Source organism: Sporobolomyces salmoneus, assembly GCF_050403485.1.
Source record: "Sporobolomyces salmoneus JCM6883 DNA, S_salmoneus_JCM6883_v1_ctg40, whole genome shotgun sequence".
Classification (NCBI taxonomy): Eukaryota; Fungi; Basidiomycota; class Microbotryomycetes; order Sporidiobolales; family Sporidiobolaceae; genus Sporobolomyces; species Sporobolomyces salmoneus.
In genome coordinates, this window is record NW_027481123.1 from 90,256 (window position 1) to 102,954 (window position 12,699).

General features: G+C 50.5%; 5 protein-coding genes across 5 annotated transcripts; 4 read left to right on the forward strand and 1 right to left on the reverse strand.

The window, feature by feature from the left end:
* Positions 1–634: 634 nt before the first annotated feature.
* Positions 635–2,211, forward strand: JCM6883_003129 (Brr6/Brl1 family protein; the record flags this gene model as incomplete). The annotated part of the gene is made up of 4 exons (XM_076633549.1): positions 635–839; positions 922–1,462; positions 1,531–1,858; positions 1,930–2,211. The coding sequence occupies 4 exons, from the start codon at positions 635–637 to the stop codon at positions 2,209–2,211; spliced, it is 1,356 nt and encodes a 451-aa protein (XP_076486473.1).
* A 397-nt stretch (positions 2,212–2,608) lies between these two features.
* On the forward strand, positions 2,609–4,393 carry JCM6883_003130 (SIR2 family NAD-dependent protein deacylase; the record flags this gene model as incomplete). Its single annotated transcript, XM_076633550.1, has 7 exons — positions 2,609–2,767; positions 2,879–2,973; positions 3,059–3,133; positions 3,219–3,364; positions 3,435–3,568; positions 3,634–3,693; positions 3,890–4,393. 7 exons carry the CDS (start codon positions 2,609–2,611, stop codon positions 4,391–4,393), a joined length of 1,173 nt encoding a protein of 390 aa, XP_076486474.1.
* A 72-nt stretch (positions 4,394–4,465) lies between these two features.
* Positions 4,466–5,607, reverse strand: COQ3 (hexaprenyldihydroxybenzoate methyltransferase; the record flags this gene model as incomplete). The annotated part of the gene is made up of 3 exons (XM_076633551.1): positions 4,466–4,768; positions 4,841–5,158; positions 5,242–5,607. 3 exons carry the CDS (start codon positions 5,605–5,607, stop codon positions 4,466–4,468), a joined length of 987 nt encoding a protein of 328 aa, XP_076486475.1.
* Positions 5,608–5,780: 173 nt separating this feature from the next.
* Positions 5,781–6,883, forward strand: JCM6883_003132 (cytochrome b5-like heme/steroid binding domain-containing protein; the record flags this gene model as incomplete). The annotated part of the gene is made up of 5 exons (XM_076633552.1): positions 5,781–6,095; positions 6,165–6,360; positions 6,462–6,532; positions 6,600–6,636; positions 6,753–6,883. The coding sequence occupies 5 exons, from the start codon at positions 5,781–5,783 to the stop codon at positions 6,881–6,883; spliced, it is 750 nt and encodes a 249-aa protein (XP_076486476.1).
* A 329-nt stretch (positions 6,884–7,212) lies between these two features.
* On the forward strand, positions 7,213–12,449 carry JCM6883_003133 (uncharacterized protein; the record flags this gene model as incomplete). Its single annotated transcript, XM_076633553.1, has 13 exons — positions 7,213–7,343; positions 7,409–7,713; positions 7,788–8,243; positions 8,333–8,426; positions 8,505–8,593; positions 8,661–8,755; positions 8,824–8,930; positions 9,003–9,100; positions 9,169–9,396; positions 9,475–9,657; positions 9,718–10,840; positions 10,901–11,090; positions 11,148–12,449. The coding sequence occupies 13 exons, from the start codon at positions 7,213–7,215 to the stop codon at positions 12,447–12,449; spliced, it is 4,401 nt and encodes a 1,466-aa protein (XP_076486477.1).
* Between the last annotated feature and the right edge of the window lie 250 nt (positions 12,450–12,699).

Below are 12,699 nucleotides of genomic sequence, written 5' to 3' on the forward strand. Positions count from 1 at the left end.
TTACATTCATTCCATCATCCTCTCTCTCTCTCTCTCTCTTCTTAAGTCATGCACCTCCACATCTCTCATTTTCTCTTTGACCGCCATTCTCCCACGTTACATCGTTCCGGCGCGCAAAGGGAATCATCCTTCTGTTCCTCCCTCATTCTCTCACTTGTCCTCTACCACCCCCCTCTCATGATCTCGTCACGTACTCTCCCTCTCTCTCTCTCTCTTCATAGTCGTCGTCTGTCGGGTTGTTCACCTTCCACCCTTTCCTCTTTTTGTGTTCTTCTCATTTTTCACGATTTTCGTTTCGTTTCGAACATCGTCTTTCGCTTGTCTTTTTTTATTCTCAATTGTTTTCCCTCGGCCTCTCTCTCGCTTCATTCTACCTTCATTAGTGTATTTTGCAAAAACCTCGTCTTCTCTCTCTTGATGCAGCGTCGTGAGGTTCAATTGAGCGAGAAACGGAAGAGACGGTCAACTCTTCTCTCTCCACGTCACTTTCGACGCTGCCAGCTTTCCTCTCACAAAAGAACGGACAAGCTAGTCGCGCACTCAGCCCCAGCACACGACTCCCTCGAAACCGAACGCCAACTTTCTCTGTCATTCAACTCTCTCTCCTCTCCCTTCAACCTCTCCCACCTCATCAATGCGACGTTTCCCTCCGCCCCCCGGAGGTGCAACCACCTCATCAACCCCATCGCAACTAGGCGGTGATCGATCAGCCGAAGCACCGATGCAATACGAATGGGAGAAACCTCGACAATTCCCAACTTCTCTTTTCGCGACTCCTCAACGTGGTGGTAGTACTACTGCTGCTGGTGGGGAGGATGGTAGTGAGAGGGCTAGGAAACGTGAGCTTTCCCCTCTCCCTCCCCTTCGCGCGTTGACGAGCAGGAAAGACTGAATCTCTCTTTGTCTCTCTCGTGCTCGTAGGTACTCATTACGAAGCGATGGATGTTGATACACCCCTCACAAACACCGCGTATCAACCCCCATCGGAGCAGGTTCGACTGGAACCCTTGTCGTTCGATGCGAAGAAAGATTTCGATCGAACTGAAGCGCTCGGGTTGAATGAGCGAGAAGTTCAGGAAGTCGTCATGGCTGATGATGCGGAGGACCTCATTGGATCACACGCCGATGAGAAGGAGAACCTCGCGTTGACTACGCTTCCCGTCGATGGAGGGACGAGGAGGAGAAGGAGAGGTTCGAAGAATTATGGGAAAATGAAATCAGCGGGAGTCACGATCGAAACGGACGATGAAAACGACGATGAGGCAGAAGAGGATGGTAGAGATGGAGGTTTTCTAGGGACGCTACAGAAAATGACGGGGAAGAGAACGGGAGGCGGAGGAGAATTCAGTTTTCAAGTTCACCATCATCATGCTCCGGCTTCGAACGCACTCGATATCGTCGCGGGAAGCCCGAGGAATCCTGAACGATGGTTACAGAGTAATACTCCTTATGTTCTTCTCGGGTCAGTGAGAGATTACTTTCTTCAGTTTCTTTACCTGTTAAACTGAATCCCGATCTTCCAATGACTAGGTACCTTCAATTCGGATCCCTCACTCTCCTCGCCGTCCTGGTCCTCTCGATACTGTTCCTATTCCTCTACACCCTCTACACCGATATTCAATCCCGACTCTCTTCCCTCACTCTCGAACTCCGACAAGAGATCCTTCAATGCGCGAAAGCTTACGTCGATAACCGTTGCGAACCAGCAACGAGGATCCCGGCGATGGAGAGGAGGTGTAGCGATTGGGAAGAATGTATGAATCGTGAAGTCGTCGTGAATGGGAAAACTAGAGTCGTCGCGGAAACTCTCGCGGAAATCGTTAATGGGTTTGTCGATGTTATTAGTTTTAAAACTATGGTCAGTCCCTTCATCGCTACATCTAGACACGTTATGCGCCGAGTCTGATATTTCGGGTCGTGACTTGACAGCTGTTCGTGTTGTTAACTCTCGGAATAACTATCTACGGTTCATCCGCCGCACTCGCTCTCCTCTCCTCCCGAGCTTCGAACCATCCACAACATTCTCAAGTCGCGCCTCACTACTACCCACCTCCGTACGGTCTACCTTATGGAGCGGGACAAACTCCTTGGGTCATCGAGAATGGACCAGGAGGAGGAGGAGGAGCACAACAGGGGACTCTGGGCATCGGAGCACCACCGGCGGGGATGGGAGGAGATATGATGGGGAGGAATGACAGGAAGAATTCGTAGCGGGTTTGAAAGAGCTACGAGCTGAAAGAGGTTGGAAAGTTTTTGCAATTTTATTCTGATTCGTTCACGAAGTTCGTTCCCGTACTACTCGCCGTGAGTTCGAGGGTGTCGTACGAGCGCAACCTCGCAAGGACCAGTACGGCAAGCTCGAAATGAGCTCGTCGACGAGACTGAGTCTTGCGCAACTTTACGCTTGTTCCCTCTTTTCTTCACTCTTTCGACGCTCGCCGCAACCAAGCGATTAGGCTCAATACAGTCGGCTACGTACAGCCTATCCTAGAGCACTTTTCTGTACCGCCCACCTCGCTACTTTCCTTCATCAATTCTTTCGGCTCCTCTCCCTCTCTTCCCCAATCGTTCGCTCCGCCAATCGCTCTCGCGGCTCCTGTACCGCACTATGGTCTCTCCACCGTCAACACCTCCTCATCCTTCAACGCCCCCTAACAAACTTCGAAAGAACTCAGCATTCCCCCATCTCTCCTCTACCGATACTCCTACCTTAGCAGACGTTGCGAAGCTCTTACGGGATGGGACAGCGAAGAACGTGATCGTTATGGTTAGCTCTCCCTTCTTGCTGCCTCATCAACCGAATCTTTTCTCAAACAGAGCTAAACTGACCGAGCTCTTTCTCTCTCCTGGTTCGTTATGGTAATGTGTGGAATGACAGGCAGGAGCAGGAATTAGTACGGGAGCAGGAATTCCAGATTTCAGGTCCCCCGGTACTGGGTTGTACGATAATCTCGCGAAATACGATTTACCTTAGTCAGTCTTCTCTCTCCTGCTTCACTCTTTCACTCCTCAGAGTAGAGCATGTCGAACAGGACTGACCTACTATATTTGAGGGTAGTCCTGAAGCGATTTTCGATATTGAATACCTAGAGGAGAGACCTGAAGCGTTTTATACCCTTGCGAAAGAACTCTAGTCAGTCATCACCCACTCAATGGCTCTCTCCCTTTCTCGCTCCTCGTGGAATTCGACTGATCTTTGATGGGGAGTGTATTGTCAGTCCAGGAAATTTCAACCCAACGACAACTCATTATTTCTTCAAATTGTTGCAAGACAAACGAATCCTGAAAGGTGTTTGGACTCAGAATATCGATACACTTGAAAGGATCGCCGGGATAGAGGATGATTATATCGTGGAAGCTCATGGTGCGTGATCTCCTCGACTTCCTAGAAAGATAGCAATTTCTAAGAGTTCGGGGATGTCGCGCGAGAATAGGTTCATTCGCTTCGGCTGCTTGTTTGAGATGTAAGAAACGATACACGAAGGAAGAGATTAAACCGATGATTATGAGAGGAGAAGTTGTGAGGTGTCAGGAGAGGCGATGTAAAGGGAAACAGAATGCTCTTATCGTAAGTTCTCTCTCTCTTTTTCTCGGTCCCTTCGAGGGTTAAGCTGATACAGTGAGCGGAAATAGAAACCCGAGATTGTATTCTTTGGAGAAGGACTACCGGATGTATTCTTTGAACGGTTACCAGTAAGTCTGACTTTCGTTTGTAGATTCTTTCTTTTCTTGTCCTGCTGCGCGGAACAAAAAGTCGCCTTCGTTCACTCGCCCTCTTGAGGTCTCTCTCATTTCTCGCTATCGCACTCTCGCTCTCGTCACAAGCACTCTCACGCCCTTTCAAAGACCAGCCGCTGACTTGACCTCTCTTTCTTTCTTTTCTCTCTAGGATTTCAATTCCTGTGACCTCCTCCTCGTCCTCGGCACCTCACTCTCCGTCGGCCCCTTCAACTCTCTCCTGCATCGTGTCCCCGCTTCTTGTCCTCGAGTGTTGATCAATCTCGAATTAGTCGGCGAAGCGAAACATCCTTGGGAAGAAGGGTTTCGATTCAACGAATCCGAGGCACAGGAGAGGAGGGATCTGTTTTGGAAAGGAGAGAGCGATGCGGCCGTGGGGGAACTGTGTAGATTAGTTGGGGAGGAATGGGAGACGGAATTGAGGGAATTGAAGAGGAGGGGTTGGGAGGAATTGGATAAGACGAACACGGCGATGGAGAAAGAGACAGAGGAGAAGAGGGAGGAAGTTGTAAAGGAGGTGGGAGAAGCGGTTGATACTGCTGAGGAGAAGAAAGGGGATGAGGTGGAGGAATTGACGAAAGGAGTTGCGGGAGTCGAGCTTGAAAGCAAGAAGGAGGACTTGACAGCAAGCAGTGATCCGAAACCGTCTCTTTAACCTTGTAGCTCTCTCTCTGTGCGATCTCTGTATCTCTTAGTCAAGCATGTTGTAACTTGTTCAATCCGAAGCTCATTTCAATGGTTTCCGAATCCCAGCGAAATAATTCCCCATTTCTCCCAACCCCCCATACTCTCCTTGACCCAACAACCTCCATTTCCCCGCCAGTGGATCATACAAACAACCTCTCTGTTCCATCCCGAACCAACCTTTCTCTCCCTCGAAGAATTGACGAAGTTCTGATGGTTTGAGGTATTTCGAATAAGTGTGAGTACCGGGAGTGACGAGTCGGAGAATAGATTCCGCCATTGTGATCGTGAGGAATTTAGAGAGGGGAGTACGGGAAATCGTAGAGAGGAGGAGACGTCCTCCAGGCTGATCGCGAAATCGTCTGCAGTCAGTTTCGATTCGAAGCGAAAGTGACTGAGGAGAGATTGTCGAGCTCACTTTAGTTAGCTGCATGAGACATTCGAGGAACCCTCGAGGATCTTCAACGTGTTCAATCACTTCCATCGCACAAACTACGTCGAATTGTTTCCCTTCTCGAACTAAATCTTCCGCGGCGCAATGTCGATACTCGAGACTCGCACTACTTGTTGGTGTTGTGATTGTTGTTGGTGTCGAGTTGATGATTGCGTCGGGACGAGGGATAGAAGAATTGATCAGGTTCAGGTTTGGATCGATTGAAGCGTGAGTTTGAGCCGTATGGATATTTGAAGAGGAAGCGTCGATCGCTAGTGTCGTCGCACCCAGCCTAGCTATTGACTATATCGATCGAGGGAGCAAGCAACGTCAGCTCAACGAGATAGCTCAGCCACGAAAGAAACGAGATAATCTGTTCTACTCACCTCTGCGAAGATCCCTCCACCACAACCTACATCCAGCACATCCTTCCCCTCCAACCACCTCACTTTCGGTAACTCTTCCGCCCTCAATAACGAATCCCTCATGAACTGAATCCTCGACGGATTCATTCGATGCAACAATCCAAACTCCCCTGTCGGATCCCACCAATGCGCAGAGAGGGCAGAGAAATGCGCAATCTCGGAAGGGGAAATCGTGTTTGTCGAGTTGCTGGAGTGCGATGGGGAGGAGGGAATCGAAGATGGAGATGAAGGGGAGGAGGAGAACGATCGAGGGGTGGAAACGATGATTCGAGGGGATCGTAGCACGGGAGGAGAGCGCAGTAGTCTCTGAGTGATCGGACGTAGCATTTTGGGCGGAATGGGAGGCGTGAGAGGTAGAAGAGAGGGAGAAAGTCGAACGAACTTCTTTCGGTTCGACTCGTCATTCGACAACTCTCAGCTTCGCTTATCGACCCTCTGAGGACAGTTCAGATCGAGAACGCTCATCGCTGGTCGAATACTTGCAGCCCAACTCGAAAGAAATGTCGGAGCCGACTCCTCCTCCTCCCGTTCCCCCAGTCACGCCGACGCCGAAGACCCCCGCCCAAGCAACGATGAAGAAAGCGAACAAACCCTTCCTCGTCCACCAGAACTACAAAAAACGACAAGCCGAAGAAGCACTTCGCAAGAAATCGAATCCGACTTCCTCTTCCTCTTCACAGTCCCCTGGAACCCTGTTCAACGTCTTCAAATGGACAGTATTTGCGTTATCGACGAGTCTGGTGTTGTCGAGAGCTATCACGCAGACCTGGACTTGGGGATACGACCCACCTCCTCAATTAACTTCCATTTCCGCCGTTCGTTTCTCTCTCCCTCTCTCCCTCTCTCTTATGCCCTTCCCGCTGAGTTCCTGGTTGTAACTACAGTTGAAAGACCACTTCTTCCCTCCCGGACCGTTAACGTTAACAGAGGAGCAACTATCTCGTTACGACGGGAAACAAGATCCGAATCTCCCGATTTACCTTGCGATAGACGGGGATGTTTACGACGTGACGAGTGGTAAATCGAGTTATGGACCTGGTGGGGCTTATAGTATCTTTTCAGGGAGGGACGCCGCGAGAGGTGAGCTCACTTCGTCGGTCTCTTCTACTTCACGCGCTTGAACAGAAAGTCGTGCGTGAGGCGATCAAAGAGGTGTACTGATCAGAATCGTGGGTTGGTAGCTTTCGTCACGGGATGCTTTCAGACTCATCTAACGCACGATCTGAGGGGATTCACCGAGAAAGAACTAGCAGTGAGTCTCGTCTATGTCTCTCTGCTGTGAAAGCGTCATCAGCTGAGGTAAGGGCAGCTCGCAATAGACTCTGAAACACTGGAAACAATTCTACGAGAAGAACGGTTTGTCCTGTCCTCTCCGCCTCCCTGACGAGATCTTTCGCTCACTTCCTGGATTCTCTCGTTTCTCCTCCCTCACTGCTCATCTTTCGAACTTGCGATTTGCGGAACACATTTAGCTAAGTATCGGAAAGTAGGGAGAGTTATGCATCCGCCGATTGATCCGAGTACACCGATTCCGGAACCTTGTACGAAAGCTCAGGGACAACCGGATTCGAATCAGGTAGGAGCAGCGGGGAGGAAAGGGTAGGAAGCCTGTAAGGTATTATTGTAGGTTTCGTATCGGCCAGGCGCTGTGATCGCTTTGAGACTGCACGAAGGAGACTCAGACGAGAGAGAGAAAGAGAGAATCGCATTCAATTTTGATTTTTGCGATAATTTTTGCCCGAATTTTTGCCCTCTCTCTAATTGATCAGTTCATCTTGCAAGATCAGATTAACACGATCACGCTGACTGAACGGCGAGATCGAAAAAGCGAATCATTGAACTTGCGACTCGTATCTCCTCTCTCTCCCACTTTCACCTGCACCTACCGAACCGACCACCATAGACTCACACACAGCAAGTACACGACCTAATATGCAAGGCTCTCGCAGCCGAGCAACCTCACACGATGCAACTCCCCAACTCGTCGTAATCCGTTCCTCAGACGGCGCCGCGTTCCCTCTCTCATCTCAATTCCAACAAGTCGATATCTCTCGAATCACTACGTACGTCTAACTTACTCCCTCGGTTCGATCGCGCTTGTCAGCTGATGAAGAGATGAGGGAAATAGGTTGGAACAATTCCGAACGGAACTCCTCAGTCCCTTGCTCGAGATCCCTAATGACTGTCTCATCCTCATGAACGACGAAGGAATCCCTCTAACGAAGGACGATGCACTGTTGAAACTACTTCGGGAGGAGGAATCTTCGGGACAAAGTGGGGAGAACAACCAACAACGAGCTAGAGAGCAGGGGAATGGAGGGGAGAGGACATTGTACGTGTTTGATAGGGAACATTTGGATGCGGATCCCGAATTGGTTGCGGATACGTTGAGGATCGAGGAGGAAATGGTTTTGAATGAACCTCCTTTGAATCGTAAGACTCTACTCTCTCTCCTATACCTCGCATGGTAGTTCACCGCCGCTGACTAACGCCAAGGTGTCTCGCAGCGGAAGACCCTCTGACTTCTCACCTCTCGCTATCTTTCCACAACCTCTCGACCCTCCAAGCTCTAACCTCCTCAATCAAGAACCAACGATCTTCCCTCTCCCTCGCCCTTTCGAACCTCCATCGAGTCAATACCGGTACCTCGACCTCGTTCCGACTGTACCTAGAAACGGCGAATCCAATGATGGATAGATTCGAGAGATTGTTGACGAATTGGGAGGAGAACATGAACAGTATCAAGAAAGTTAGGGTCGTTAATGGGTTATTGGTGAGGAATACGGCATCGACTTCGGCATCGAGCGTCGTAGGAGCACATCAGAGAGAGGGGAGCACGAGTCAAGCGAGCGCGAGTAAGGGAGGAACGGGAGGAGGGATCGAGGAGAAACAGAGGTTTTTGGGGGATTATGTTAGTAGGGAAAAGATGATGGCGGTCAGAGATGGGTGTGCGAAGATACTAGGTACGTTCCTCCGCACGGTCTAGCTTCAGACTAACCCAAGTCTGACGATTTTTCGTTCTTTCTGTTGCGTCTTGACGATGCGTCATTAGCTGAATTGAGGATGAGAACTGAGGCGTTACAAGTGACATTGGATCAAGTCATGACGAATGCCGAAGCAGTCCAAGCAGATCTAGAAGCTACGAGGTAAGAACGAACCACCTTTTCTCGTCTCTTTCGCTCCATAGCTGACATTTGAATCCTCTGTTACGTCCGACGTCGCAGTCGAGATCTGGAAGACCTCGAAGCGTGTGAACATGATGCCGAACAAGGGCATTCCAGGATCGAAGAACTCGTTCACGCCGGAGAATCAAGTAAGTCGAAAGGGAAGCGTTTCAGCTCAAGCCTTGACTGAGAGAGCTGCTCTTCCTACCACCACAGTGACGGACTCGAGTCTCTTAGCTCAATGCTTCGAAGAACTGTCGGTATGTGACGCCGAACATCGAGATCGGATTCGATTCCTGGTCGAACGAAAGGTAAGGACCGGGTCATTGGCAAAGTCGTCTTACGTGATGTACTTAGCTGACTCTATCCTCACGAACAGAATGCGATGACTCGATACCTTCTACTACAAATGCAGAAGATCTCGGCGTTACAAAGTGATATCGCTTCGATGCCCAGTGATCTGGGTTTACTCGACCACGATCTACGGTACGCTCGTACACTCTCCCTCTGTGTGACTGCGAAGAGGATCGAAACTGATCAAATTGAGTGGTCGAAAAGGACACGAACGGAGAATTTCAAGCATTTGGCTCGATTGGAAGGTTTGATCCCGGCTTACCTCGCCACGGTCGCCGAAGTCATCCGTCGGAAAGAATACAGTACGCAGTCAATCTCCTCACTCTCCATCCACGCTCAGTTATCTAACCGATTGAACTTCGTTGTCCAGGTCGTCTCCTCTCGACTCATTCTGTCTCGCTTTCGAATCTCGTTAAACCTTTGACCGAACTCGAGCTCTCCCGAAGGAAACACTATCGATCGAACTTCTCGGGCAAATTACCCTGGGAAGTGAGAGGATTGGGATCGAATTTGGATGACTTAGTACCAGAGATTGGGTTCTCTGTTGATTTGAGAGGAGTCGAGGGCTTACCGGAGCTAGATAGAGAGACGTTAGATCGTAAGTATTCTCTCTCTTACGTCACTGAATAACATCGCTGTCGTGGAGATGACAGATTTCTTACCAATTTTTCGACAGATTTGAAAACGACTTTCGAAAACCTCGTTCGAGAACTACCGCCAGAGGCTACTCAACCTGATTCGAGCTCTCAAGCAGAACGACAACAACATCCGCTCGCAAGCGCAAAAGAGTTACTCGAGCAACTCATTTCGAACGTCGATCAGTTATCGAAAGATTTTGAATCGCTCGCGACAACAGCTGGTACGTGCACGTTCTGCCGTCGATCTCTGTTCTTTCAAAGATTGATGGAATCGCGTACAGATTTAACTCGACTGCAACCTCCGATCGACCCAAATCGACTCGAATCGTTAGAAGCTCAACTCCGCCAACTCGAAGAAACGAACGAACAACTGTCTCGTCAACTCCAATCGGAACGTTCTTCGCACGAGGAAGTCGTCGCAAAATTAGAGAATCGCTGTTCGGGTGCTGAAGGTGCCGAGAAGCGAGAGAAGGAAAGGGCGGAAAGAGTCGAGAAGGAGAAGAGGGAAAGTGAGATGGAAGGACGACAGACTCGACAAGAGCTCGAGAAGAAGCGTCAAGAGTTGGAAGATGAGCAGAATAGGAGAGTTGGGATGGAGAAGGAAGTGGAGAACATGAGATCCGAGGTGACTTCGCTGAGAGAGCAAGTCGAATACCTCGAAAAGGATCTCACGAACGCGGAAGCAGACGCGTACGAACTACGAGAGCGGTTGGAAGAGAAGGAGAAGGCGTTGGGAGCGTTGCGGAGTGAAGCGGATTTGGATCGAACCGTGTTGGAGAAAGAATTGGGAGAGGTGAGGAAATCGTTGGAAGGGAAAGAGAGGGATATTGAACATCACGAAGGTCGGAATAGGACGCTTGAGGAAATCGCGGAAGGACTCAGGGAGCAGATCGCTCGATGGGAGATGGTCGCTCAATCGAAGGAAGAAGATGTCGAATCGATCAAACGGGAACTCGAAGAGGCAAGAAGAGACAAGGAGAAAGGGATCGTCGACGTACAGAAGGACCTCGTTAAAGCTCAGAAACAGGCTCGATCTGCCGTCATCATCGCTGCGAAACTCCGGGACGAAAACGACACGATCACTCGAGCTCTCAACTCTCCTCCACCTCCGAAACCCGACGCTTCGACCACTGAACTCGATCGAGCAGTTCAACCTCCGTCTCCAGCCGAATCATATCGTACTCCTGCCGCCGTCGTTCCGTCTCTCGATTACGCCTCTTGCGACATCGACGAACTCCTTCGGGAACTCGAACAAGTTAGTCACGTACCGCTCACGGAAGCAATCAGGAACAAGATGGATGGAATGACGACTTTGACGAAGAAATGGGTCAAAGAAGCGAAAGCGTATCGGGAACGAGCTCATCGAGCGGCGAGCGGAGCGAATGACAAGATCGCTTTCAGGCAGTATGTCCTCTCTTTACCTCTTGCAGATAGTCGAAGACTAACAAGTGATCCGAATGCTAGTTTCGCGAAAGGAGATCTCGCTCTTTTCCTCCCAACTCGAAACTCGACGGTTCCCGTCTGGGCCGCATTCAACGTCAGCTTCCCTCACCACTTCCTGTCGCCGACTGGAGTCATCGGAGAACAAATGAAGACTCGAGAATGGATTGTCGCTCGGATCACTTCGCTGTCCGAAACGATCGTTGACGCAAAAGTGAGTCTCCTTTCACCTCGTTCTATGGATCCAAGCTCACCCGTTCTCGTTTCCCAGGATCCATCGACGAACCCTTTCCTCCTCGCTCCCGGCACCAAGTTCTTCCTCCTCGAGGTCGAACCCTGGAGTAGCAAAGAATCGTCTCGATCTCGCAAGCACTCATCGGACAAAGGCAAATCAAAGACCAGTTCGACAACGCCAATTCGACCGACTCGCAGCAGCTCCGAGAGAACACCTTCGTCGACGACTGAATCGGCTATTCTCGTTGATCGACCTCCAACGACTCCGAGTATCAGAAGGACCGTCTCGGAAGGAGGTTATTCGCAGTCGTCGCCTGGACCCGTCCGCTCGGAGTATGCGATCGTCGAGGTCGAGGAACCGGAAGAAGTGGAAGAAGGGGAACCCGATTCTCGCCCTCCTTCGCCTCCGCAATCCTCGAATTTTCGCCAAAGTGGATCAGCATCTGCCTCGCCTTCTGGACTCACTCGAGCTCTCGCACGCTCTCAACCTCCGACTCCCTCCCAACAAAAGCCGGATCCCTTCGTCCCTTCTTCCTCCCCATCGAACCCGTTTCAAATCTCCTCTTCTCCCGTTGTCGGTCGCCCTCTCCGCCAAGCAGTCTCCCCTCCTACGACAGACTACGATCCCTCTCATTCGACAACTGGAGCTTCACCCGCTTTCCTCCCTTCTGCTTCCGGTTCGACTTTGAGGAAGAACACGACTTCACCTTCCCTCAGCGCGAGCACCCACTCTCCTCGATACATCCCATCCTCTTCCTCAACACGCAAGAACAGTCGCGCCCTCTCAATCACCGGAAGTCGACCTAGTCCGTCAAACTTACTCTCTTCTTCCCCTGCCTCTTCTTCCGCAAACTCGATCCATGGTACGAGTCATCCTCGATCGGCGAGCTCAGGCTCCTCAATCCTTTCGTCGTCGATGCATCGTCGAGGACTCTCCGGCATTTCGCCCTCGTTGATCGATGGAAAAGCGTTGCCGACGAAAGAAGCTCAATTGAACGATTCTCGATGGAACCTCCTACAAGATGGACTCGTGGATGAACACTCGAACGCATCTTCAAGCAAGGCAGTACCCGTCGTCTCGGGAGGAGGAGGAGCGAGGGTTTCAGAACAGAAGACAGTGGAATCCAATCGAGCTAGTCCCGCTGGTGGGCTAAGCTCTTCCGCTTCGACATCGTCAGTATTCGACATGCTAATCGGGAAGAATCGGCTCAGTCCCGTCGAACGGAATCAGTCATCCTCATCGTCGTCAACAGCGTCGAAAGGGAAGAAAGGGAGCTCTTCTTCTTCGGAAACGGCAGAAGGAGAAATTCGCAAATTGTTGGGACAACCTCAGTTCTAAGTCTGTCAAGCTGCATCCTCTACACTCTATTGTATGTATAGTCTTCTGTTGTGTTATATTCTCGTCGTCGTCGTTTGTCTTTCGCAAGCAAGTTTCTCCTTTCACTTTTCCGCTTGAATTGATCTCGAGTGGTCAGTCGTACGGTTTTCCGGGTTTGAGTTTCGACGAATGATGTCGATGGGAGGAACTCGCAGGACAAAAGAGAGTTTATGCGAGCGAGAAGATTGAGAAGTTTTGAGGATCTGCGAAT